The 27788-nt window shown below is 40.6% G+C and overlaps 1 protein-coding gene and 1 long non-coding RNA gene across 2 annotated transcripts in view; both read left to right on the plus strand.

Annotated features, from left to right (window-relative positions):
• The first annotated feature begins 7187 nt into the window (after window positions 1-7187).
• LOC108505278 lies at window positions 7188-10139 on the plus strand. Its single transcript, XR_001877440.1, has 3 exons — window positions 7188-7407; window positions 7865-8036; window positions 9335-10139. It is a non-coding gene; the product is annotated as an uncharacterized LOC108505278 (long non-coding RNA).
• A 2702-nt stretch (window positions 10140-12841) lies between these two features.
• The window catches only part of EMILIN2 (elastin microfibril interfacer 2), a 31400-nt gene continuing 16453 nt past the window's right edge, over window positions 12842-27788 (plus strand). The window contains exons 1-3 of the mRNA XM_017831532.1: window positions 12842-12966; window positions 13104-13226; window positions 26897-27072. Coding sequence (XP_017687021.1) covers window positions 12842-12966; window positions 13104-13226; window positions 26897-27072 — 424 coding nt within the window. The remainder of the gene's footprint in view (window positions 12967-13103; window positions 13227-26896; window positions 27073-27788) is intronic.

Genomic DNA, 27788 nt, shown 5'->3' on the forward strand with positions numbered 1-27788 from the left:
TCCTCTGCATATACCTATTTAGTAAATTTTGTGAGTGGTAAATGTAAATTTCTCCTCATAAGAAAAACGAAAACCAGAATCCTTAGGATGAAAAAAATAGGTACCAGATTATCTCTGCTAAAGGATCTAAAAGGTTTTGAAGATGCAGTGCTGGATGTCACTTCACACAATTTTTGTTTGGTTTTTTTTTTCTTTCCTAAACTTCAGGTTAAGTCTGGTATAAATTCCTCCAGGATGGAAAATAAAGATGAATAAATAGGACTCATTCCTGTAGGAAACCTGCAGTCAAACTAAAATTTTATAACCAAATACTTTCTCCCTTTTTCTTTGTTTAAAATATCAGAAAAAGAACCAAGTTTCCAATAATTACTAGAGAGCAGATGCAGATGGGTCCTGTCTTTTTCAGCAGTCTGGTCCTCTGCTACACTGGATAAATCATAGAATCAAAGAATGGTTTGAGTTGGAAGGCACCTTAAAGATCATCCACTTCCAACTCCCCTGCCGTGGACAGGGATGCCTTCCACTAGACCAGGTTGCTCAAAGATCAATCCAACCTGGCCTTAAACACTTCCAGAGACAGGGTATCCACAACTTCTCTGGGCAACCTGTTCCAGTGCCTCACCACCCTCACGGTAAAGAATTTTTTCCTAATATCTAATCTAAACTTACTCTCTTTTAGTTTGAAGCCACTTTCCCTTGTCCTGTCACTCCATGCTCTTGTAAAAAGTCTCTCTCCATTTTTCTTATAGGCTCTCTGCAGGTACTGGAAGAATGCAAGTGGGTCACACAGAAGCTTTCTCTTCTCCGGGTTGAACAATTCCACTTCTTTTAGCCTTTTTTTCATAGGAGAGGTGCTCCATCCCTCTAATATCTTGGTGGCCCTCCTCTGGACTTTCTCCAGCAGGTCCCCCTGTGCTGGGGACCCCAGAGCTGGATGCAGTTTTCCAGGTAGGGTCTTCAGCAGAGGTAGGTAAAAGCCATTTTTCATTTACATGTGTACAATTTTGAATGCTCCAGAAGCCTGTGTTTTCAGCAGCAGCAGGTCCATGCAGCCACATCAGATGCTAACCTCTTAAAACACAGACACAGGGGCCAGAATTCAGGCTTCCCATCTGAAATGTCTCACAGGGTTCTACCAGCCAAGATGTACTCTGTACAAATTGAGTCCCCATATGCTACAATCAAATGCACTGTGTGGTAGGATATGCAAATAAAAATTGGGTATTTTTTTGTATTTTGCCTAGTTTCACACCAACTATCCACTTTTCTTGGTACCCTGCAGACAAGCCTGCTAGTGTTCTAAGAACCACAAATGGATATGTTGTGCATTATCAGCAATCTCGGCTACAGCACCAACTGCAACTGCACTGAGCAACTTTGTGCTTACTGCCCTTGCTCACTTTCACAGACTGTGCACGATTCACTCAGAGCACAGAACCTGCAGAGACCCCTTGCCTTCAAAAGTCCCAAGCCAACCTTGTCCTGAACAGCAGTGAGGTTTTGTTGTCAGCATAAAATCTTTTGTAACCATTTTTTGCCAATTGAAAAACAGGACCAGACCCTAGAGACAGTCTGTAGAAAAGGATTGTTTTGTTCCCACCCCTGGATGTGCGTCCAACCTATGTTGCAATGTTTGGCTGTGCACTTCTGCTTTTTTTTTTTCTTTTTCTTTTTTTTTCTTTTTCTTTTTTTTTCTTTTTTTTGTTAACTGCCTGAAAACAAAAGAGTATATCCATGCAAAGGATCAGATCTATGCTTAAATTTTAAGCTGAGCTCCTCACATTTAAATCACTTAAAGCCTGGAAAAAAATTATTAACACTTAATGCGTCTCAGAAGAGTTTTGCAAGTCACCAAGAAATGAGTCAGGCATGAAATGCTGTCTGTAGGTTTAGGGGGCAGCTGAAATGTAAATACCCAGTTACCACAGATTGGATTAAGAGGAAAGAAAGGTAAGTGTCTTTTACTGCAAATTACAGTAACTACCTATTATGTAAGTTTCCCACCAGTAACTCAATCCAGATACATGACCTGAACCAGAGAAAGGTAAATGGAATAAAAGAATTGTAAGGGAAGGCTGAACAATGAGATAGAAGAGTGAAGGACTCTGATTCCATACTTGGATAAAGAAGTTAATTAAAGTCATTGCTCCTTTTAATATGCCACATAGCAAATAGTGCTTTAAGGTAATCTGTGTTGTCAACCCCAGAAGAGCAACTCCAGGGCACTGCTGAAAGTCAGAAGCAGATGGATAAAGATAGTAAGTTACTGCAAACTTGTAGCAATAAAAAAAAGTAAAATTAGGGGGCTGTCTTAAAAGTCAGGAGATTTAAAAATTATACAATTCTTTGTACTTTCCTTTTTTTTTTCTGAGCCTGTAGGATCTGTTTGAGTCAAGTTTTCAGATTACTCTCAGCAATGGAATGCCAGAACTAACTTTTTCTTGCAATACAATCTGAATTACTCAAATCAAGATGGAATTCCAGGAACTGGAACTTAAATGAAAAAGCAAAATGTATGAGATGCTGCAATACTAAAAAAAAAAAAAAAAAGGAAAGGCAAAAGAAGCACAGTATTAACAGAAGTTATTTTTCTACCTCAACTTTTAAAGAGAAGACTGATGTAACAAAATCCAATCCATAATCTAACAGTGATAAATCATTCCTCCTCCATAAGTATTTCACTGCTGTAACTTGTAAAGTCCATTGAACTGAACAGACCTCTCTAGGAATAAAGGTCTTGGGAGCATTCCCATTTTTTCAAGGCAAAAAGGACAACTCATGCATGAGGCAGTAAAGTTTTGGCTGTCTCAGAATACACTCAGTGAAGTGGCTCTTTGTGAGTTATCTAAATCTCTTCAGTTATACACGTTGATGTTTCTAGACATTTGGCTTACTGTTTCTGCTCTGGATACTGATGTCTTCTTCTGTGAAAGAGAACTGTCCCCATAATTTGTGTTAATCTTCTGCATTGTGCTATTTGCAGTGAAATTACAGTGTAATAATTTGCAGTGATTTCCTTGACCTCCAATTAGGAAACGTCCTACTGTGCTTCAGGCAATTTATTTTCCCCTAGTGCACTATAAAAATATGTCTACAGCTACAGCCTCTGTGATGTTATTTCTCTATCAATGACAAACTTCAGGGAAACATTAGGAATGAACTACTGTGACTTACTAATTGAATGTTTGCCTTCAAGTAGACTATTGTTGGTAATCTTGGAAAACTGTTCAAACTGAATGTGTAGACTGGCATGAAGTAAGGCAGAATCTCACAGCAAAGATTGTCCTATTTCTACAAAATTAAATTTGAAAGGAGCAAAATGGTAGCCAATGTATTTCTAAACAGCAATGACAAATATAAGCTTTTAATTTCTTCCAGAAAGAGCAACATAGTGCAAAAGAAAAGACCAAAACTCCCTGCTCCTCCATCTCTGCTTCCTTCCCACTCCCTCCCCCTCTATCCCAACCTCAGCTGCCCTACAGCACTTATATTACTGGAATACAGAGAATTTCACCTGGCACAGTTTAACCACTTCCCAAACTGACACAGGTTATCCCAGTGTATGCATGATAACCATGCCTGTGTCTATAAAACCTTTTCAGGCTTTAACATGGGTGGTATAACCAGAGTGGCAAAACTCCCTGTAGAGACCATGCCTTGGCACAAAGCTTGGCACTGAAGACAACAGAGCTCTGATTTTGTTCATAGTCTCTAGCATCACTGACAGGTACCTATAAAACAACAGGATTCCTTCCTTAATCATTTTTTATCCTAGAGCAGTAGTGATCCCACTGTGGTGCTCTGTAAATGGCTAAAGGGAATAAAAAGAAAAGTCTAACACCAACAGGAGAAGAGAGTATTAACAATTCCTGACAGAGTTCATCCTAAAGTTTAGGTTTAATTTTAACTATCATAAAAAAGTATTTTAAATAACATTCTACAGGCCTGAAATTCTGTGCTCCTAAAAGTAAAATCAAATGCTGTAAATAATGCCAGATGCCCTGAACTGAGTCCATGACTGAGTTCATTCTTGAACACATGCTGCTATACATAAATTCTTCATATCTTATGTTTTCTTAATTCTGAAACCATGAGTTCATTTTACCACTACTGCATACAGTCTTGTTCAGTGGAAGCATTACTGTCATTTGATCCACCAGTTCTCAATCCCACACACAGGAAACACACCAGCAATGTTCATCTTTAATTTCTTCTCCCTCAGCCATCATCCCTGTAGCCATTGCTCTTCCGAGATGACATAAAAACACACCCTTTTTGGCAATGGATATTTCCTTTTAACAATGAAAGACAAATTAAAAAGGATACAAGTCCGTGGCTGACCAAGAACACTCATTCATATAGCCTGGAGCAGGAAGGATGTCAAAGTGTAATATGTGTCTGAAAGAATCAGAGGAAATGGCATCATCAGAAGGTTTTGATCTCAGGTGGGAAAAAGGAAATTCAAGACTGATCTGGACTCATCTCATAGACAACTTAAGGATACTGCTGAAATCTCTGAGATGTTCTAAAATCTAAATATTTATGAATATACATAAATACTTAGCTAAATGATATTATGATGCAGAATGGAAAGGTCAGTAGTGAGAAAATTAAAATATATATTTAACTATTCTTCCCTCCTTACCAATTGCAATTAACTACATGACCATTGCTTGTTAGGAGACGTATTTAAACCTACTCGCCCTCCTCTCCCTGTAAAGAAACAATCAGCAAAACCATCATCTGTGTAAAACACTTCTGTACTTCCCCAAACTCCATGGATTTTGCTGCCCAAGTAATGAAATTACTTTAAACTAGCATGTCTGAATGAGAGAGTCTTTCGTGGTTTTAATTAAACTATTGATTCTTGCCTGAGCCTTTCAAGAGAAGGTGACGGAATGAGGCACGCAATGCCCACAAACAGTATCCAGTGATGTTATCCAGCAGAGGCTTGATTGAAACAAATCTTGGGTGCTTAATCTCTAGTTTTGACAGAGATGAGGGCTGTTAATTCCCATCGACATTGGTGGGAGAGAAGTGCTTACCTACTTTAAGGATGTTGCCCTTGGCTCATTCAAATTGCTTAACTGACCAAGCCAGAGCACTGCTATCACCAGTTTATTTATCTGCAGCCCTGAGAAATTCAATACACATGGTTTGTGCAGCCAGCTTACACACAGTTAGACTCACAATTAGGATACAATGCAAAACATTTATTGAGAATAATTTCTTGGAAAAATCTCTAGAATAAACACAGATAACTGCTTAGTGAACTCTGTGAGCAAAACAAAATACGAACTTTCTTCTTTTTTTTCCCATTTTAATCTGCTTCCTAGTGTATTTTTCTTTGCAACCGCACGTCCCTTCAGAAAGTATTTAAGATTCAATAGTGGAACACTTACAGCCAAACTTACCACAACATACTGGAGGCCTGAGGAAGAAGGAACACTTTCCCCTCAGACTCAGCTAACAGAAATTCATGTTAGAGTACATAAAGTACAACAAAGCTCAATAAAATAAGGCAAATATGTGAATAAAAATGTTTCATGAGATTTGAGCATATGATCAGAGTAAGATGCTGCCCACCCTTACACCATGGACCTCACCACCTCTTTCCACACTTTACCTCCAGTGCCTTTTTGTGTCTTATCTGTCTTATCTCCGTGTGATTTTATATCTGTGTGATCTTAGCAGTCACACTCTTGTGCAGCCTCTTACATTTTACTTCATCTTTTTCCTTCTTTTGTTTAACTTCTCATTTTTTAAAATCACCACCTCCTTGGAAACTCTTGAATAATAAACAGAGAATCAAAAGCAACTGCAAGAAAAGATCAGATAGTTTCCTTTGCATTTCACATTGCAGCAAAAAATAATTTGTCATATTACAGTACTGGAGTTTACAGGTGTGTCAGAAACAGGAGTAATATTATTTGCTGCCTGGGTCTGATTTGACTGTAAATTCTTTGGGGTAGAAGCTACGTGATCATTTCCACGAACTGGACTGTGATAGCCTTACTACTGTATAGGAAGTCTTGCTCCTTTAGTGGGCTCGTGCACATAAAAGTATTGTAACCTCATCCCATATTTGCAAGAGGTTGTTAATGTCTTTCCACACAAAAGCACCTTTGGGGACTGAGCAGGGGGAGAAAAGCGCCTTGGGGAAGGGTGTGACCTGCTAGAAGGGACTCTCCTCCCCCCTTCCATCCCATACTTCTCCATTTCTGGTGAGCAACCTCACTGGCTGCAGGCAGCAGGGCTTGGAGCTGTCGTTTAGCTTTGTTCACTACAAGCTGCAGTCATATATTTTGAGTTGTAGTTTTTGAGATTAGCGAGAGACAAATACCACCATCATCCAGTGAAAATATAAGATTGGAGAAGGCAGATGAAAAAAGAGACTTTGTGTTTGTTCCTGTCTTTTATCTGAGTTTTTCCAGCTTCAAGCAGCTGTAACCTTAATTAGAATTTACAGGACAAATAATAAGCAGCACCTTCTACGAGAAAAAAAACAGGGAGAAAGTAGAGAAGCTGAAGAAATTAATTCATTGTCCAAATGGCTGAATTAGAAAAACTAGCCTTCTTTTAAAAACATGGTGTGACTGCAGACAGGCATGAAATAGTTGTGGCCATGGTCTTTACCTAATAAGGTCTTATTTCAAATATTCTTGGCATTTTCATGTTTGGTTAGTTCACTTTGAAACACAGAATTTCTTTCAGAATTTCTTTTATTTCTTTAATGATTTCTAAGTCTTCTTTACAGTGTGCAAGTTGAATAGAAGTTAAATTTAACTTTGCTTTTGAATGCAAAATAGATAAGGATCAGAAGAAATATAGAGAAGGCCTCCTTAAAATTAGCAGTTAGTTTCTTCCTTGGGAAACAATTAGGCTAGGAGTTATTTTTTTCCAAGGAAGCAAGACTGATGTTGTGATTACAGTATTAGGTCTTACCAACATAAAGAATGTCCGCCTCTTATTTTCAGGAAGAGATTATTATTTTAATTTTAAGTGGACTTAGTGCATTTATAATCAATTCCTTGAAATAAACCAACATCTGTTACACCTAAACTGAGATTCTAATGTCCACCTAGAAACTCATACCTGTTGTAGTTAAACTCACATAACTTTCTTGCTTATTTAAAACACCAGGAACTTCAGCCAGAGATTGGATAAACTGATGAACAAGGAATTACAGCTTCAGAATAATTTTCTATCAGAAGCAATGTCATTGTTTAAAAATCTGCTGACAACTTTGTCCCAAACACTGTAAAGTCATGTGCCACTCCCTTCTCTCGTTTCCAGCTCATCTCTAAAAAATTATGAAAGCTGAAATCCGTCATGTTCAAGCAGAGAGCAGCACGTTGACAAGGGCGGTGCATGCTGGGAAACTGTGGAAGCTGCCCTATACTGCAGGTAAGGACTGCACACTAATTAATGCCCTCGGTTTAATTCTTTATTCTGAAATACTGCACTACCATCAGAGGTGAGATATTAAAACAATATGAAAATTCTTCTTTTCACAACAAGCAACATTCAAATAAACTCTTTACAGCAAGGGCAAACAACGCATACAGCTTCAGACTCAGTCTCTTAAGTATGTTCCAGCAATTTGCCTGCAGGTTTCTGCTACAGGTAGAAACTGTAGCTTTGTACAAACCATTTTTGTCCTATTAAATATGAAGGTTAGAGCAGTAGTAGCTGCGGAAAGAACAGAAGAGCATCATGCACCCTCTCCTTTGAAGTCACTTGGCAATTTCACCAAATCACAGAGAAGCAGACACAAAAGAAACCTCTACCCCATATCTCCTCTACCCTCCCATCTCCAGCCCATCTGCCAAGGAATGGTGATCTCCTCTGATTTTCTTTCCAGTACTCTTTAGCTTCTTCCACCTTAGTGCATGTGCCAACCAGCTTGAGCTCTTCGCTGAAGATCCTGCGGAGCAGGAAAACGTTTTCTTCTGATTGTCATCCTATTCTGTGATGTCCAGACTTCTGTGGTTGGAAAACCATGGTAACATCAGTCAGTCCTCTCACATTATATAGTAAGTAATATGAGAGAGCACTTACCTTTTGTATAGAAGCAATATAGACCTTAATCACGTTATTTCTTTAGCTGTCCCAACTATTCAGTATAAAGTAGATAGGATGTTCCACAAGTGTGGCATACTTGCAGTTAATGATGCTCCAGCACTCAGGCAGATCATTCTTCCTGGTGGAGAATAATGTATATTGATCTCTGCTGTCCTGCCTTAAGGCCTTGAACCGATAGTAATGGTGTGCTGAGACAGCTGCTCCCAGGGACTAGCCTTTGTTTATTTTGTTCTCTAATCAAACCCATAAGTATGACAATAAAGAGCATCAGTTTCAATACAAACACCTAACGCATACCACAACTAGGCAATGTTTGGGCTCTCTGTAATACACCGATTTGTTTTTCTGTTTAAATAAATAAACGTAGCACAAATGTTTTTCCATAAAAAGAAAGGAACAGCAAGGAAGAAAGGCTGGAGTTTTCAGGTTGCCTGCCCATACACTGAAACATCCCCAACACCACTGTCACCTAGATAGGCAAATATAGCACTTCACTCAAGTGAAGATGTGGCCGAGCACTGGTCAGGACCACATGAGCTATATATCTGCATACTCCAGAGCTCCTAGAATGGATCTCTGCTACAGACCTTTTTTGTGGCATTAACAAAATCTCTGTGGTTGGATAACTGTTAAGGCCCTTCAAGGTGGCTCTTCAGTAAGGAGAAATCCAAAATACTCTGTTCTTCTTCCTTTCATTTGTTTATTTATTCATCCCTGACTAGAGCTTGGATTTTTCACTCTAAGTTAATGTGTTTATAAAGAGTAATTTTATTAGCATCTGTTACTTACTTTTCATTCAGTCATTAATTTTCATTAAACATTCACAGATAAATATGTGTCTGGCATACTTTATTGAGGTGATTACACATAAAAATTTAAAAATTGAAACCTGCCTCTTGCAATGGGGAATAATTTTTAAAAGGTATTGCAACCAAAGCTCACAGTCAAATCTGAGAGGGGAAAAGTTGGAGAACACCAATCCTAGACTCAAATTAGAAATGTTTACGTTAATGTTAAGATTACCATGTAGTGACCTATGCACCAGGCCAAGTGAATGTGACAGGGCTGTATCATGTCTCTGCAAAACAGTATTCAAAACCCCTCTTTCCCCATGGAGTTTTTTTCCTAGTACATTCAAAGCAGCATGCACGATACACCTCAATCCAAGCTTTCCTCTGTTAGCTTGGAGTTTCCTACAGTCTCCTTTCAAACTTTTCTTTGTTGCCTAACACCAGTTTCATCTTTCCAGAGGGACACTGTGACCTGCTTTGACCAATGGATGGAGTTAATACAAGACCAAATGTAAAGCCTGATTGGAAAGAAGTGCCTGAGAGACCTTCTGTGCCACAGACAATTTTTCTAGACGAGAGACCTTTTTTTATTACAAAGAAGTATCAAGGGAGTACAAACACCTCTCTGAAAACCACAAGTTATTTTTGGCAATTTTTTTCAGGCAGGGAACGTGAAGAAAAGGAACCCAGAATTCATAAAGAAATTTATTGCTGAAATCTACAGAAAAAAAAGCTGATAGATAGGAGAGGTGAACTGCAGGGAGAACACCATTCCTGCTCCATGCATCACACCACTACAGATACTTTTCTCTCTTGGGGGTTCTGCAGTAAATACTCTGATAATGTTTTTGCTATTTATTCTGCCTACCTGCTCTGTGCACTTTAGTCTCTCTGGAAGGCCCTTGCATGTGGCCCTAGTAGTTTCCCTATCATTGTCCTGTTACAAAATATGAAAGTGTGGTTGATCTTGATGCCGGAAGCACAGACAGGATGCTTAGTAAAGAAACAAGAACTTTAAAACATTTAAAAGAATTTATGGAGTCATATCTGGGATCTCCTTCTGCCAAGGATGCAGTCATTGAAGATCTCCTCAGTGCACTCACAGACTACATGTTCCATTTGTAGGGAGGGGTGGAGTGATACTTTCCATGTACTGAAAGGATCATCTGTCTTGGGATTTCTGTGAATTTTAGAGATGAGAGGACATAGCACAGAGATATAAAGTGTGAGCATTTCTGTCTTCTTGAGAACACGATTAACCCTCATACTTATGCTCTGAAATAAAACTAGTTACACCCATAGAAAAAATGCAGCCATGTGCAGAGCTTGGACCACATTTTCAGCAGGCACCTGAGCTTAAGATTTTCCTGACAAAGCCCAATTTCTCTACTGGTTGCTGTTGAATCAGCTGATATCATAGGCCCAGAGTGAATATTAGAGGAGTTGAGCTCTGTGCATGTGCCCAAATTCATCCATTTTTATTCAGTTCAATAATTCCACCACAAGTCATCTCTGCTGCTACTCCTTACTGAGCCATCGTGCAGCCACACATAAAACTTCACTCCCTGAAGCAGCACTTGTATTCAATTTCCCACAGAGCTCTGGTTTAAGTGGGAAGAAGAGAATGGTCCTGCAGGATTTTGTTTTTCAGTGTTATGGCTTATTTTAAATGAAACAAACTCAAAAATGCACTGTGCTTTGCAGTGGAAGAAGTTTTACACAGCCTTTTAAAGAAATGGCAGCAAGTGCTGTCAAAGCTCCGTTTCATAATATTTACAAAGTAGTTGATTCAGACAGTAAGGAGATGACCACATATCAGAAATCAGGAGAGAGATTTTCTTGCACAGTTATTGAGTGAACATTCACAGAGTCATGAAGTTACAGGAAACTCCTGATTCATTATCTGTCATATCCATGGAGTAAGCAAAGGGCTGTAACAACTCTACTTCTAATGGTGCCCCATGTTATGTTCGGTCACGCAATTGAGTCTGTGGTTCACAGGTTAGTAGGGTGCCCTCATGGCAAATCAGGTAATATCTGCTTTATCTTCCTTCACCAAAATATAAGCTCAGTGTTTTGCATATGTTGCTTCATGCTCATTTTGTTTAAATCAGCCTATTAATTTTTGTACTGTGCAGTCATTCTCAAGACAGGCATGACCTCAGTCTTTTATTATTTAATGACTTTCCCTTTGTGGGACAACATACAGCTCTTCCATGTTGCTCGTCACTTGGAAAAGAACCAACTTCATGAGTTGGTCTGAATGAGGAGGGGGAAAAGGCTTTTTAGGTATTGAAATCTAGTCTTGCCTTCTTCAGGCTGGAGAAACTCCAGATAATTTCTGCGGTACAAATATGAATGATACGCTTCTACAAATCTAAACAGTGGCACAGCAGATTGTTCAACCCTTGTCTGAAGCACAATTTCTTAAGACAGTGAGGTGCTATCCTCTTCAAAGCAGCTTCAGGGCATTAGAAGGGTTTCAAGTGAAACAAGACAGATTGAAGCAACAGTCATAATCTCATCTTTTCCCATTGCTATTTATCGCCAATGAAGTGTTCCTATGCATCTGTAATGGCTCACATTTCTCTGGGGGACAGGAAGCTTTAGTGTATATTTCCAGTGAAACAACTTCTAAAAAACAGTCTGAATGCATAATTTTGACCTCAGCATTGAAAGGTCATTTCCCTGCAGACTCAGAGGCCAAGTGAAGTTGCCAGGTGAGACCAACTGTAAGACTGGTAGATGAAACTTTCCTGTTTCAGCAGGTCAGGGCAAACTGTGAGGAGAGCAGGCTGCTGTCTACAGCACAAGAAAGGGCCCAACCCTGCTGCTGGCTTTGCCTGCCTGTGAGACCTAGAAAACCCTGAGCAGCTGCTGTGGCCATGGGAGGCCTGAGAACATGTGGACAGGGTTGGGGCTGGTCAAGCTCAGCAGCAGCAGCAGGCACTGCTCCCAAAACTCCCACCCAAACTCTTCTCCACCCATACATCGCTGTCTCCCTTCCCCTCCTTCCCTCTGGTGGGAGCAGCCTGACCTGGCCCAGCCTTGATTCTTTGTTCAGTTTCACCTCAATCCAAAGATCCAACCTGCAAAATAGCAGGAGTTGAGAAAGATAAAGGAGCTGTGTGGTCCTGACAGCGCTGGACCCATTGCAGATGGCCTCACCTGGGCAGGTCACCCAGTCGAGGTGCTTGAGTTGGATTTTAACAACTGGGTCAATCTGAATGCCCATTGCTCTCTCCAACCACTGAACACTCCTCCTTACAAATAAAGGCTTATTGTACATCGCTCGCAGAGGTAGCCGCCAGCACCCTTCCCATGCCAATGGGTTGGAAAGAGCCATTGGGCCATTGAAGGGAATGCCATGTCATGGCACTGATGCCAAGCAGGACTACAGGGCAGCAAGCCCTTCTCAGCCTCCCTCACGCCCACCGGGAGCACCACCAGCACACCGGGAGCCCACCGCGTCTGCACCGGCCCCACCTGAAGGAGAACCCAGTGCCCCTCTTGCCCGCGATTCGCGGGGCTGCGCTGTGTCCCAGGACTCCGGGTCATCGAGAGAGGGGGAGCTCTTCCACAGGGGCCCGGCCCTCTCCTCCCATCCGCTCGGGAGCGGCCGTCGGCCGGCTCGGGCAGGTTTGGGAGCGGGGGCTGCCCCGAAGGGACCCGCTGATGGCGAGGGGCGCCACGCGGGGCCGGCGGCTCCCGCTTCTGCTCGGCCGGGGGGATGGAGCGGGGCGGCGGCCGGGGCCGGCCGGCCGGGTAGAGGGGAGCGGCGCCTCGGCCGGAGGGGGGTGCGGAGCCGCTGTGGAGGGCGGAAACGGGGTGGGGGGATTTGCGTCAGTGAGGGAGCTGGGAGCGGGCGAGGGCGGGCGGGACGGACGGAGGGACAGACGGACGGAGGGAGCCCTCCGAGAGGCACCGGCCCGCCCCGCTCGCCCGCCGCCGCTGCCCGCCGCCCCATGGAGCTGTGCCCGGGGCCCGCCGTGCACTGGGGATGGGCGCTGCCGCTCCTCCTCGCCCTGGGCGCCGGGCTCAGCCACGGCACCCCGCACCTGCCGTACTCCCGGCCGGGCTCCCGCAGCAAGTGAGTACCGCCCGCCCGGAGCGGGAGCGGGAGGCGCTGCCGGCGGCGGGGCGAGCTGGGGCAGCCCGGGGTGCCGGTCCGGGCGAGCTGGGCCGGCGGGAGGATTCTCTGACGGGCGCTGTCTTTCCACCCTCCAGGAACTGGTGCGCCTACATAGTGAACAAGAACGTGAGCTGCTCGGTGCTGGACGGGACGGAGAGCTACGTCCAGGCCCAGTACAAGTGCGCTTGGAACCAGTTCCCCTGCCAGCCGACCCCGGTGTAAGTAGCCCAGGAGGCGACCTCGGGAGGGCAAGCGCTTGGCCACCCACCGCCAAGCCCCGGCAGGGAGGTGGTCGCTGCGCCGGCGCTCGGGTGGTTCCCGGCACCCCAAAAGCGCAGAGTCGGGGCAGGAGGGCGAGGACCACCCCTGGTCCCCAGCACGCCCCAAACAAAGCGCGCTCTCATTGCAAACATCAGGCGGCCGGAGCTAATTGGAGCCAGATTGAATTGTTGGTCTGTGCAGCCAGCCCGCCGAGAGGGAGCTGCGCTGGCACACCTCGTCGGCGTGGTGGGGCGTGCAGGGAGGCGGAAAGCACGCGGGCTGCTTCCCATGGACGGCGGGAACGCCAGGATCTGCCGGGAGCGCACCTATGTGCTGCTGGGAGCGCCCCTACGCACCCTGGCCCAGAGCTGCCAGGGTACAGCCACGCTCAAAACCGGTTTTATAGTTGTTCTGTGTTCCTGGATCAAGAGAGAGCCAGGAACGTGAGCCAACTGCTTTACAGTCTGTGTATCCCTGTTGGTTGCCCAGCAAGGGGAGCTGCCAGTGCAGAGATTTTTACGGGGGGTTATATAAAGTTACTTTTTTGATTTTAAGCTTTATGAGTGTGACCACATGCTAGTCTGCAGAGTGACCACCTACGGCATGCTGTGCTGCAGCAAGGCTGTGTGAGCCTGCAGATACCATAGGTGTCAGGGAACAGATGTATCCCACTTACCTTCTGGCTAATCTCAGGCAAGTCCCCATTCCTCAGTTTCCCACTTGAGAAGCAGTAATATTTACATGTTTCTGTTTGAAAGCTCTTAGTGATATGCACCCTGTGAAAACATTTCACCTCTCCCAGAAGTCAGTGGAAGGACACCCACAGATTTTCGTAGTCTCAGACTTGGGCTGAGGTGATGATGAGGATTGTTTTAGAGTAAAACTTCAGTAACTAGTTTTTATTTTGACGTGAAACAGTGAGAATGAAACTTATACTGCTGCATCCTGGGTACTACCGAAATAAGACTGTGGACATTGATGACACTGCCACCCTGGAGCCCATGACAATAGGTGTTGCGTGTTTGGCATTCAAATGCGTTGCTTTCTGTCTGTTTAGGTTGCTATTTTCGTTTAAAAAAACAGCTTTTCTCTGTTGGAAAATGTAAACACTAGAATTTGAGGGGAAAAAACAAAGACAGCAGACAGCTGAGTAACACTCTTGTGTAATATCCCGTTTCTCTTTGGAGTGTTGAACTGGCCATTTTGGACTTGTGACTGAGTTTATGGACTGTGTAATGGGGTGTGCCCTCTGTCTTGAGAAGTCTCCGTAGTGGAGCTACAGAGGAGTGAGGAGTGGTTGAAACTGAGCTCTTTAAACATATAAATCACCAAGCATTGAGATAAGGAATTTCAGAGGCAGTAAATTAGGACTTTCATGGACTATTTGCTAGTAGATAATGAAGAAAGTGCAAGGGCATTGCTTCTAGCTCAGGAAATTCCTGAACTGAAAATGTTTGAGTGTGTGAGGTCTTTGGCAGAAGTAAGAAGGGGAAGCCCATCTTGAGCAGGGGGCTGGACTGCATGACCTCCAGAAGTCCCATCCCTTTCAGATTTCTCTGTGGTTCTGTGAAATGGCATTGTCTGTCCTTGTGCTTCGGAACATCTGGAGTTGGCTGCTGTCAGAGAGAGAATATGGGGCTAAACAGGCATTTGGTCTCACCAGCTGTGTCCAGTCTCATGGGGTTTTTTGTTCTTTTGAGAATGGAATTAGGTACTTATCATAAGACTTTGTTGCCTCAATTTGACTTTCTTTGTTGAACATCACTATTATTTTCTTCATAACTGTAATGGCAACTGCAAAACAGTTCCTTTTTCTTAACATAAAATATTTTAAGCACCTTACACAGCACTGGCTGATTAACACTGAAAGATGGTGGAATATCAAAATCTTGAAATTTTATTGTGTTCAAAATTTTTGAACTTTTTGACTTTTATTTTTGTCTGCTGCATATACACCTTCTCTAAGTGCCAGAGTAGGAAAGGAGCTAATCCTCAAATCCTACAAATCCTACAAATCCCTAACTTCAGTCCTGTGAAAAGAATTGTTTAATTCAGAAGGAATAGTGGTCTGAATAACAAAATGTGTTTATATATGTTTGTTAGCTAATGCTGACATAAATAGGAGAGGAAAGAGCTATAAAAGCAACAAAGAAATAACTGTGAGGACTTTTAGAAAATTATTCTCTTTCCTTCCTTTATACACTTGCATAGAGAACTTAAAATGAACTAAATAGCAGATATTCATGGTAATAAAGTATAGTCCCTGTGTACTCTCCTCCTGATACCCAGGGTTTATCTGAGAGCTCATTCAGCTGCAGACAGTGGGGACAGTGAGATCCAAATCAAACAAAGAGTTCCTTAACTGTATCATAGATGTAGGAGTTTTATTAGTACTTAAGTACTGTTAGGTCTATTTTTTAATCAGTCAGTGGATTTACTGTTGATTTATGTTAGTTGAAGACTAGGTTTAAAGCACCTTTCTAATATTTAGGTACAGTCTAGGTTATGGATAGCAATTACTTAGATTGCATTTTATATGGGAGATTTTCACTGCCTTAGACATACGGAGTACTCCCAAACTCCATGTGTTCTTCACATACAAGAGAGTGTGTATTCAGGTTTGGATTATAGTCAGCACTGATTATCCTTTTAATTTTTTTTTTTTTTTTTCAGAAATACAAAGCTCTGGTGATTAAGCATAAAAATCATATGCATGCATGAACCCTTTTTATCTACCCTTTAGGCCCATTAAAATATAATTTGTCTGGAGAAAAAAAAAAACCAAAACAAAATCCCCTATTGGGATGACTACACTTCTAGAAGTGTTAACTGTAAGTTCACTTTGGCTAGGGGGTGTATTTCCTGAACTGTTAAGTTGAAATTCAGGAAATTATTACACTTCGTTGTTTAAGTGATCTGTAGGTACTTGGGCTCGATAGTGCATTTCCTTGCTGAAAAGCTGGTGAATGCTTTGGCTCATTAAGGTGTCAAGGATAAATATGAGTTGAAGTGTGGCTGCTTAAGAGATAGGAAGAGAGGGAGTAGAAAGAGCAGAAAGGCCCTTTGAAGTATGTTCCCTTTGAAGTATGGGGGCGCCTGATTTTTTTTTCTTAAAACTGTGAGTAGCAAAAGAAGGAGGAACGTTGTTATTAGTAGGTCATTGGGCTGAAGGGTACTTACACAAAATATTAATGTTTTTACCCACTAAAAAGAACTTGGATGTTTTGAAATTTAATATTACTTTATGAAGTAATATTAAATTACTGACCCCTTCCTGCTTCTTTTGTTGTAGCTTTCTTGTGAATGGTTCGGTAACTTAATTAGCATTATTAGCAATTTATAACTAATAGCATTGTCTGATTCTAAAGAAAAAATGTGTTGCCCTTCTGGTTAGATCCTACACACTCTTTAGGGTTTTGGCTTGTTCTGGTCAATGTAGCTGCTTCAGAGTAAGGTATCGTCCTACCAATTGTTTGTTTTGCCTCTTGTTCTATAGAGTATGTTGGGACACCTGGCTGTACCATAGGTGCTCAAGCATTTTTGGGAAAAGCTGCTCTCGACACTAAGGTTTTGATTTTAAAGTTTGAAGTGAACTGAAGTGGCTGAAGCGGAGGGATGTTTTCTGGATTTCTGTCTTTGCTACAGAACTGCAATAGGACTTCCCCGTAAATCAAATAGAAAGAAATTTAGATTGGTAAGAACCTCTGGAGGTATGTAAACCCCCCCTGCCATGGCTTCCAGCTAACAGGAGAGCCAGCTTCAAGGTTAGATAAGGTTGCTCGGGGATTTGGAAGAGGGGATGTTTTATCAGATCTTCTAATTCAGGTATCAACCCCCATTGATTCTGCTAAGTGAGTAAAGATTTGTGGGCTCAAGTCAGGTCATCTGTCTTTAGCTTGTGAAAACTAAATTTCATGGTTTAGTGTAAGCTTCTCATATAACACTAATGATAAATGTTTAATAAGCAAACCCATTATTTCATTTTGTTGCACATACTTAGAAAATGGTCAAGGACATGATGAATGAATCAATAGCTGAATTGGCAAGCCTCTCCAAATCTCTCATTGAGCAATATTTTCCAACTTCTTGTCGTTTGATACTTTCAAATGAGCATAAATAAGCCCACTGCCAAACGATTCACAGTTTTGTTCATTGCCCAGAAGAAGATTTAAAGCAAAAGATTGAAATAACTTTAGAAAATATTACTGTTAGTTTTCTGCATTCTTAAGTATCAGGATAGATGATTACTTATGAGTAAAACACAGCTTTTAATGAGCAGCACTCAGTGTTTATTAACAAAATAATACTAAGTAAAAGCAGAAATGTATTACTGAGGAACAGCATGTGAGACTTCGAGTTCATGTTAAATGGCTTCATGAATCTGGCCACCCCAGAGCAACCTCGGTGGAGCACATCAGCCCTAGTCTAGGAACATGTAGGAAATCCACATCTTGTTTTCAACCCTTCAACAGTCTCAATGTAGTTTTCAGTGAGACTGTTCAGTTGCTAGAAATTAAGCATACAGACCAGTGTCAGAATGCTTAGCACCAGCCAGGGTCAAAAACTCAGATACACAAGTCAGTACAGATCAGAGCCTGTGCCTGCCACTGGCCTCCAGCAATACATATCTCGTAAGAAAAACTTTCAGGATGCACAAAAACTTGAAGGGAAAGTGAGAGCTGTTTAATGTTTCCCCTCCAAGTATCTATAAAGGTCTTTGGGATTTTTTTTTTCCGACTTCTTGTATTTTGTATGAAGCAGTGTTTCTTTGTACAGGCTCCAGCTAGCTGACTACATAGGGAGGTTAGCCTAAGGGGTTGTGCATTGAAAACAGCAAGGAAACTTAAAAAACTTCAATCTCCTGTAGTGCTTGTTTGAAAATCTTTGAGGGCCTGCTGGGTGTGGTAAGCTTTCCTGGCTGGCTCCCTGAGCCTGAAATTGTGCATCTCTGCCTCCACACACTGAATGCAAGAGAATCTTTCTTCTCTGTGAACTGGACAGGGAATTTTAACTTCACACATCATCTGAGAGTGTTGCAACAATTTTTAAAAAATCACACAGTGCTCCCCACTTCACATTAGTGTAAACACTTAGAGTTTTATGCTTTCAGGTTTGAGAAATGCACGACCTGGAGGTCTGGAGCCTCTCCTGTTAAGCACCAAACTGTTGCCAAAACAACAAATTTTCTCTTTTAGGGAGCTGCTGACCTGTTTAAAGTGTATTTCATCATAAATCACCCAAATAACCAAGGAACATTCTGCACCATTAGAAAGTGGACAGTGCCAGTTTTACACATTGTGCATTATTACTCCCATCTGACTTAGGTTTTGCATTCACATCTCATCTTTCCTTTCCCTTCTGGTTCACTTTTGGCTTGGTGTCTTGAAAAGTAACAGCTCTCAAAACAATGCTCCATTTTATTCTGAAAGTTGGGGTCCCAGCTAATCCCACAGTTAGCTCTTGCATTCATGAAAGTATTGGTTTTCTCTTCTAACTGTGTGTGTTCTTAAATAATCTGTCAGCAATAGCTAATTCTAGAGCATCCTAGGAATCAGTTTATTTCATGGGCAGAGAAGCAGGAGAGATACTGTTGGAGCTCAGTTTCTCGGGCAGCTTTATCAGTATCTGTGTTCTGCATCCTCACTTGATCTTTTCACTGGTGTAGGGTGAGAAACTTGGTCCTCGCTGCTGGAAGAGGCAAATGAGTATGTTGCTAACATATAACCTGTTGCAAAATTGCACCTGTTCCATCCCTGTTAGACTGCATTGCAGCTCTACGAAGTTTTGCTGAAATCTTTTTGAAAGGACTGTATTTTCAGGGTTGTCCTATCCCATTCCATTTAAGTGGGATTTTAATAGCTTATTGTTGGTCTGTCACCACATTTGACTGGCATAAGTATATCTCATGACAAAATGGAAGGAAGCAACCATGTAAGATAATTCAAGATTGTAAGTCCCAAGAATGAAACTCTGCTTTGAGCTTTGCCACAGGCTGTCTGTGGCTGCAAGTTACTTAAATGCACCCTGTGTCTTGGTTTTGCTGCTTCTAAGAAGAGGATGCCTACCTAGTGGTAATTTATGAACATTAAGAGTATTAACATTTTAAACGTCTGAGCATTGCCTACTGGACTTTAGTGGTCAGCTCTTTGAAAATAAAATCTTCGGTGGCTGAGAAAGAGTTAGACAGATAGGTATTTCCATGTGTGTATGTGTCTGTATGAAGATATACAAGAAGAAATAACTAGTATGAGACATGAGGTCATGTTTCAGAGCGTGGAGTCCTTTGGCTCTTTCTTCCCATGAAGAAACATTTCTCTCCCAAGAGAGAAAATTGTAATTTGAATCTCATCTTTTTTTGATAGAAAAATTCCAATTGAGTGGCATGAAATTCACTGCATAAGTAATAAACAATGGCACTTCTGGAGGCTTTGAAAGGAGCTACAAATGAAACCATGTGGTGTTGCCTGAGAATAGTTGAAAGTTTTTGTCTTCTAATGCTTCCTGTAATCTTCTGCCTCTCTTATTGAAAAAAACACCCAAACTCTGAAGTAAAATTCAGGATTCTCTCGGATTCATTGAAATAATGTTCAGCATTGAAGAGAACTGTGTGCAAGAGACCAGCCTGTCATGAGCCGATTTGGGCACTGTGATTGTCTGCTCCTTCCCTGGCACCAATAGGTGAGACAACAGTTTTATTTAGATGTAGGGAAAAGCAACTTTTTCCTTCCTAGCAGGAGGGAGTAATACAGTCACCTGTGTCAGGTCTCTGCCCACTAGCAATTTCTTCCATCATGCTTTTCAGGTAGCATGAAGACACCAAATAAAAATAAGCACTGGAAAAAAAGCACTTAGTCTCTAATGCTCATTCCTGTTTTATGCAACATTTAGTAAAATTACGGTGCTTTTGTAATCAGATACTAAAACAGTCATTGCCATGACCTGGATGGGTGATTTCTTGGTTTTGTACACAGCAGGCAGTTGTGTTTCTGTGAATGCGTAGTGCTTTGACTTATTCCCTTGCTTTCCTTGAGTTTCAGTCCCTGTTAATGCTCTCAGCCAGCATCAGCTTTTTATTCAGGATTTAGCTCAGAATAGATCTGGTACAAATGTTGGCCATGCTATAGTATACATTAGTGAAAACTTTATTAAAAGCTCCCTTATGTACCTGTTCGAGCCCAGAGAAGCTGAGCCTCCTTGGTCATATGTGCTAGTGGTACTTGTCACAGTTTTATGTTTTCCACAGGGGTGCCTCAAAATTGTGTTTTTCCCAGCACAAAAAAATTTTAATCACTCTGTGGTTTCTTTTCATAACGAATATTAGGTCCTGATTATTATGTTATCTATAGACCTGGCCATGACTTTTCAGGATCTTCAATTAAGGTGGCTGTGACTGGGCCAGACATTGGACTAGTGGGTAAGGTCAGTGGCATTTTTTTCAAAAAAAAGTAATTCCTCAGACCCCAGTGCCTGCAAAGACATGTACTAAACTACTTTATGTGAATTTTGAAAAAAAAAAAAAAAGCCAGCTAAAGGAAGAATAGTAGTGTAAAGATAAGATTTTCTTAAGTCTATCTGTAAGAAGCAGCTTAGTGTCTCTAATGCCAGATCAAAATGGAAAATCATTTTGGGGTGCAATAGGATTCTTTTAAAATTGATTTTGCTGCATTGTATAATTGGAATTTATTATGGCCTTGATGTCTTTCTTTCACTTAACACCTAGACTTCTGTAGGTTACTCTCTTCCTGTCAAAACATCTTTTCACTGCTTGCTATAAATGCCTTAGGATAAACTCTTAGTAAAGACACATTTTTCTTAAATTAAGCTCATCTGTGGGCTGGAACACAAGCTAGCTGCCAGTGCTGCTGTACAGTAGTAAGGTTATAAAAGAACAAAATCCAGAGCTGGGGTTTGACTCACCCTGAATTCAGTTGTCTGCCCTTTATATGGAGGGATGAATATGAGCATGGGAACTTAGACATACAGTAATGGTGACTCAAATGCAAGTCAGTGGTGTCCAGCATGCTCTGTAGGTAATCGGATGTAAATAATGACTTTAGGGTGAGATGCAGCCTCATGCAGTGAGATGCAGGTTTGACTCTGCTGGCTGTATGGACTATTTCTGTTGGCCGTCGTGGAAATACAGAGGACTAGTGCCTGTCCATACTTACACAGGAGGCACCTGAAATCCAGGAGAGCTGAAACTCGCTGTTACAGACAACCACTGGACGTTTCCCACGATCTCAGTGGAACTAAGATTTCTGGCACTATTTGTAGGGCTTACGGTTAGGCCTGCAGTCTTGGGAAACGGAAAACTTGGGATCAACTGGTTCTAGTTTAGTATTTGTGTAGTATAAACCTACAAAATAAAAAATGTTTGGTCAAAGTACATTTGCATCTAGGTAGTATTTCTGAGTGTCTGTGTGCTACTTTGGCACTCCTGTTGCAATCTATATTGGAAATTTAGATGACTGGGACTATATAACTGGATAAAAATAACTATCAGACTATATAATTTACAAAGAATGAATCTACATTCAATAAAATTGTGAAATACTGAAGATTTGTTATCTTATATTTAATAAGACAGCAATTTTCAGGCTGCTGAAGTATGGGACTTGTTCCAGTCACTACAGAATTTTGGACCAACCTTAAAGCTTTGTGCTCAGAATAAACATTTTATACGCTGCTTATGTAGAAACATGTGCTGAGTCAGCAGTCCCTTCCTCACAGTGAGGATGTGGTGCCACTTATCTCGCTGCATTTCCCAAAAGGTTGAGTGTTAATATCTAGTTCCAGAACTGAGCCATATGTTTTCCCACCAGTTTTGTCCAAATGTTTCTGATTTGTTTTATCGCTATTAGGTGACATTCCAAATATCAGTGTTAACTGTTTCCTTCTGTGGTTTAGCACCATGAGAATATTATAGCTTATTCCCTAGTCAAAATGTCTAGCATTTACAGCAAACATGAATTTTTAATTAAGCATTTTCCTAAGGATATACTTGTCTTTCGAAGAGGAGGAATATTTGAATGCTATTGTCACCCAGTACAACTTTATTTCAGCTGCAAAACACTTAGCTATTAAAAGTGAAGATTTGCATTAGCATTCTGAATGTATTTTCTCATTTGATCAGCATGTTGAATTCATGGTGAAGATAGTAGGCATTGGTAGTTGTAAGCCTGTTGTGGCAAGACTCCTAAAAGCAGCTGTTCTTATTTTCTCTGTTGTGAGGAAAGATTAGAGACTGTTGAGAGAATTATTTCAATTACAGTATTTAGCTCAATTCATCAAGGGGATACAACCATCATCTTCGACTGAAGGTCCACAGGAGGATGATGTGACTAGGCACAGTAAGTGCTGGTGTATTGTATGTAACTTTTAACCATGTAAGAAATTACTATTTTTAAAAATATCTCTAAGATACTTGTAAAAATAATTGTGTTTAGTAACACTTACATGAATAGCAGAAATCCAAGTCAACTGTAGGAAGATTTGATGTTTTACTGGTTTTGAATTGCATTGCAGCATTTAAAGGCATTAAAGTGGAGCCTCAATTTTGAGAGACTTCTGAATTTTTTGTGAACCCTTTTGACCAAATTGCCTCACTAGATAGCTCTGTAAAGATTTACACCTACCAGATACACGATGTGAAAATTGATGATACATTCTAACCATGTAACTCTACCCAGCTTCATAGAGAACCAGCATTTTGTATCTCTGGCTACAGGAGTGCATTTTTAAAGTTTTGTGTGTTTGTGATTGTATGTTATGCATTTGCTGTGACTATGAGTGGTTGGATTCAGAATACTGAAGAATTTAATAAAGACATGTCTGATTTGTATATTCTGGTAGCTCCCAGTCCTATGTCTTTCCCATACATAGAATCACAAATTATTCTCAGGATGTGGTCCCTCGCAGGAAGCCATGGTTTGTTTTGTTAGAACTGTAACCAATAATACACTGTGCTCAATGCTGTTAGACTGTTATATCCTAGCAAAATCCTGGAAGTCTCCAGCTCCTGCTCTGAAATTCATTAAGCAAGCAAAGTTCTCGCTTTAAAAAACTTAATATATGACTGAGAATCTCCCTTGGGCTGGATGCCTGCTGGTGACTGTCATTTATCAGTGCAGCTGGACACTGTTGGCACAGTGGCACCATTCCTTGCATGGGCAACTTGCACAACAACTCTGTATGAAGTATATCATTAGTAGAGAAGCTGCATCAATAAAGCCGTGATTTTAAAGAAATTTTTATTTGACTGAATTTACATTAGAAAAGTGTTATTGTAAGTTCCTGTTTCCCAGCCTTACATGACTAGCCTTCCTGGAGGAAATGGGAGTAGCTCTATGATTCATTCAGCTGGACAGGCAGTATAGAGAAGGAATAGTTCTTGGTAAGTAAATCCAACTTTCATTTCTGAGCCATCCATGAGTATAGCTTCTTGTTAGCATAGTTCAAAATGTGAAATATGAAAGCTGTTCTAGATCCAGATTTTGAAATATTCTGATTCTAGCTTGTTTTTGCTCTAGGAGAATTGTGGTTTAGGATTCAGGTTAGTCTGTATTTGATGTGCCATATCTGAAATCAAAACAGATCCAATTTGTGTATTTGCTTAAGTTTTCAAACTGGCAAGAATTTGTAAGAAATGGACCGCTAGGACATTTTAAAAGGTGTAGATGCACAGTGTTTATATTTTATAATTTAGAATAAGAGAATTATTCTGCATTTCAGATAATTTATTAAATCATATTGAGGGATTTTATGCCTCTGAGAATCATGAAACTATGAAACAAAAAAAAGTAAGAATGTCAAACATGCTTATTTTTTATTTTTAAGATGGAGTTTAGAAAAATTTCACATATGAGAAATATTAAGCTTGATTTCTTTTTATTTGTTTATATTCTTCTTTTGTGTCTCATGATTTGTCTAAATGTTGAAGTCATCTTAAGGTGTCTATGTTGATGAGTATGACTATAGAGAAGGTATAGAAAGAGAAACTTGTCAAAAATACGATAGACAATCCTCGTTCTGTAATTTAAGCAAAGAAGTGCACAGTTTGCATAAAACTAGTTCTTATTCCTTTTATAAAATTACTTTCAGCTATGTTCTTAAAACTTTGTTAGGAAAATAGAGAGGTGTTTGAAAATAATCAAAATACTGTAATTTTCAGGAAGGGGGTTGGCCCTGAAGGTATAGAGAGGAACACACACAAAGTTTGGAGCAGTTAAGTGTTTTATGGAAATCAGAGAAAAGTATGTACAACCATTTCCGGCATGTGAACATTGATCTGGAAGTTCAAAGTTTGCATTTCAGTAATGTGGTAGTTGTGAGAGAGGTTGTAATGACTCTCAAAACCACTTCAAAACACTCAAGTGTCTAGCTAATCCTGTTGCTCCTGACTCTGGCAGCTAGTTGGAAGGAAAGGATTCAAACCCAAATTATCTCGACAAGATGTGGTTTAATACTTTAGATAAGGGAGAAGGAAGAGGAAGTTCCTGGGTGGCCGGGATATTGTTCTTCCCAGTGGTGCCCTCTACGTTGCACTCCTCTATTTAATTTTTAAAGCACTTGACCTTGGGGATGTCTGTACTTTATATTTGTAAGCAGGATTCAGCAGATGTTTCAGTGAAAATTGTAGAAGAAATGATGAGCTGCTACAGCTGTTTCATATATGGTGTTGCGAAGGTTAAAAAAAAGATTGGAAACCCATATTGAGTTTACGTGCTCCGAGTCAGAGTCTGAAAAGCTGACAGCCCCAGCAAACCACTGTAGTTATGACCAGCTAATAGACAAGAGATACAGCATAGCCTGCCCCTGCTTTCCTTTGTAATCAGGAGGCTTATTAGAATAAGATACTCTTGGCCCAGAAAGTAACTTTTTCCCATTAAATGAGAAGCCATAAACAAATTAATAATGCAAAACAACACTGAGTATATGCAAAAATTAGAATATATTGTGACAGAATTGGGAAAGGTGTGGTTGGAAAAGAAAAAAATTCATAATAAGTAGTAAACATTTTAACCACCCTGCCACAAGTTTGTTAAACCACCTTACTGAAAAGGCACAGCAAATGTCTGTGAGATGTGGGACATTATATTAAAATTATGTATCTGGAGGTGAAATATGCTGAATAAAAAAATTATGGAATTATTTTAGCAATTTTTTGCACCCGTGGCAAGAGGAGCTTTGAAGGGTAACAGTTAAACTAACTCTCACTCTGTCACTTTGAATAGAAACTGTTTCACAGTCAGTGTAAGAATTTAACTCTTTCCATTTGATAGCTGAATATTGGGGGTTTTTTAACCAATAAGGAATTTTGCAAATTAATACAACAGTGTTTAATGAAGTATGTAGGTGATTTTTGTGTGATAGTATGGCTGCTCTTAGTGCCTGTTCTGTACTGTATTCTCTCTGTCCCAAGAGACACTCCCTATGAGCCCAGCCAGGCTATGGGTGAAATCTGTTTCAGAGCTCCTGTAGAGTCCTTTGCCACTGTTCTGAATTTATTCTGCCAGTATTACTATTTTAGAGACATCTCAGCTGTGAAGTGAGCCTGTCATTCATGAAATGAGTGCAACCTGTTGTTATAATCTGAAATAATTGTAAGGAAAAAAGATCTGAAAATGCTGTAGGGAGATTAGTAGTGTGATGCTAGTTTTACTCTGAGAAAGGAATTCATGTGAGAAATGGGGATTTTTTGTTTCTCTGTATTCCAAAAATGCAATTTTATAGAGCTCAGGCAGCAAATCCCTGTTTTCCTCATTTTCCTCTTCTCTCAACCTGAAATGAGCTGTACCTTAAATTGATTTAGTTTTTATAAAATAGCAGGGCCTCTGGTTATAGTCTGGTGGGATACCATAGTGTCTGACCACAGGTGAACATGCAGTGTGTGTATGAAGGAAAGCTATGGAAGAAGTCTATGGTTAAAGAAAGTAATTAATCAGGGAAGCTCAAGATTGTATGTACATAATGTGTGCATAGGTTTGTCTGCCACACCCTTTTCATCTTAACTAATGAAGCAGGAAAGAGTTGATTTCTTTGTTGGTTTAGCATTTCATCTGACTCCTTCTTTCATGTCCTTGTCTGAGTCATGCTTTCAGCGTTTTGTCCTCTGGAATATCCCTTCCAGCTTTGACTGCTCTGTACATATGCGTGCTGATGAATGGTTTAAGTAAAGACTGTGGAAAGACAAGTGGAACGAAGCGGGCAGAAACATTTTTTGATGTCCAGAAGAGCCCCGTGGGTGGGTTTGCAATGAAAAGCAATTATTAGAGGAAAAAGGTTTTGAATTTATAGAATAATACATTGATGGTCACTGTTACTCTCAGTGGTGTCTGAGAAGTTGAATCTTCACTTGCCACAACATTTTATCCCTCTGCTCATACATGAAAACCCTTATTCCATGCCAATATTTGTTTTTCCTGACGTGACTGTGTCGAGTGCAGGTAACTTTAAAACCTAGACAGAAATGTTTGTTCATTTGATGTTTGAAGCAGAAAATGAATCATAGATGAAAATATTTGATTTTCATTGGGGAAAAAAAAAACCAAAATCTGTTTTAATTTTTACTTTAATTCAAATAGCTGGTTAGGTTGTAGGTCGTTTAAAATGCTTTCTGTTTTGGCAGATACCGAACGAGTTTCAGACCTCGGTACACAGTTGCATATAAGACAGTGACAGAGCTAGAATGGAGATGTTGTCCTGGGTACAAAGGGGAAGACTGCAGGGAAGGACCAGCAGAAAAGCCAAACACTGCTCGACGTCCCACAACACCAGCGAAAGCTGTTGTGAAGAAAGGCGTAGGTAAGTTTTGGGTTGAATTTTGGTAGGCGTGATCATGTCTGCTTTCTTGTTCTGTCTTTTAAGAATAAGAACCGTTATGGTTTCTATTAAAATCAACTACTGGCAGGTACAAATACCGTATGGAAGACGCTGTGTGGTGGCAAAATAATAGCCAGGCAATAGCAGTCTTGATACAGAGAATTTCCTGAAGAACAACAGAGGGTTGGGCTGTAGAATGCTGGCTGGAAATGCCAGCTGACTACTCAGGGTTCCAGAAAATCTTTGTTTTAAGACTGGAGTTTTTGTGAGAATTTGCAGGATTTTTTTTTCTGTGGTTTCTCCAATGTTGAGGAAAAAAAAAATAATAAGAAGAACTACTATTAAAACAAAAAACCCCCACAGTAGGTACTAATTTTGATTATACATAGTGGTCCCTTGCAGTTTCACAGTGTTTTGTTCAAGGTTGTGTAGATTTTACAGATTTATGTTAGATTACCTACCTTAAGAGTAAGGAGTAAGGGAATAAGTAAGGATAAGCCTCAGTTCCTCAAAGAATATTTTAAAGAATAAATGACATTTGAGTATGATACTGTCTTCTGAAAGGGCAAGAAGGAGTGCTGTTACTGCTGTATTATACCTTTTCTCCATTAACAAAAAATGATAAACAGATGTTTCCTTCTGAAGGACTTTTTCCAACATAATTGGAGATTAGTGTCACATATAGCACTTAGTCAGAT

Source organism: Lepidothrix coronata, unplaced genomic scaffold (assembly GCF_001604755.1).
Source record: "Lepidothrix coronata isolate B3197 unplaced genomic scaffold, Lepidothrix_coronata-1.0 Scaffold6, whole genome shotgun sequence".
Taxonomy (NCBI): Eukaryota; Metazoa; Chordata; class Aves; order Passeriformes; family Pipridae; genus Lepidothrix; species Lepidothrix coronata.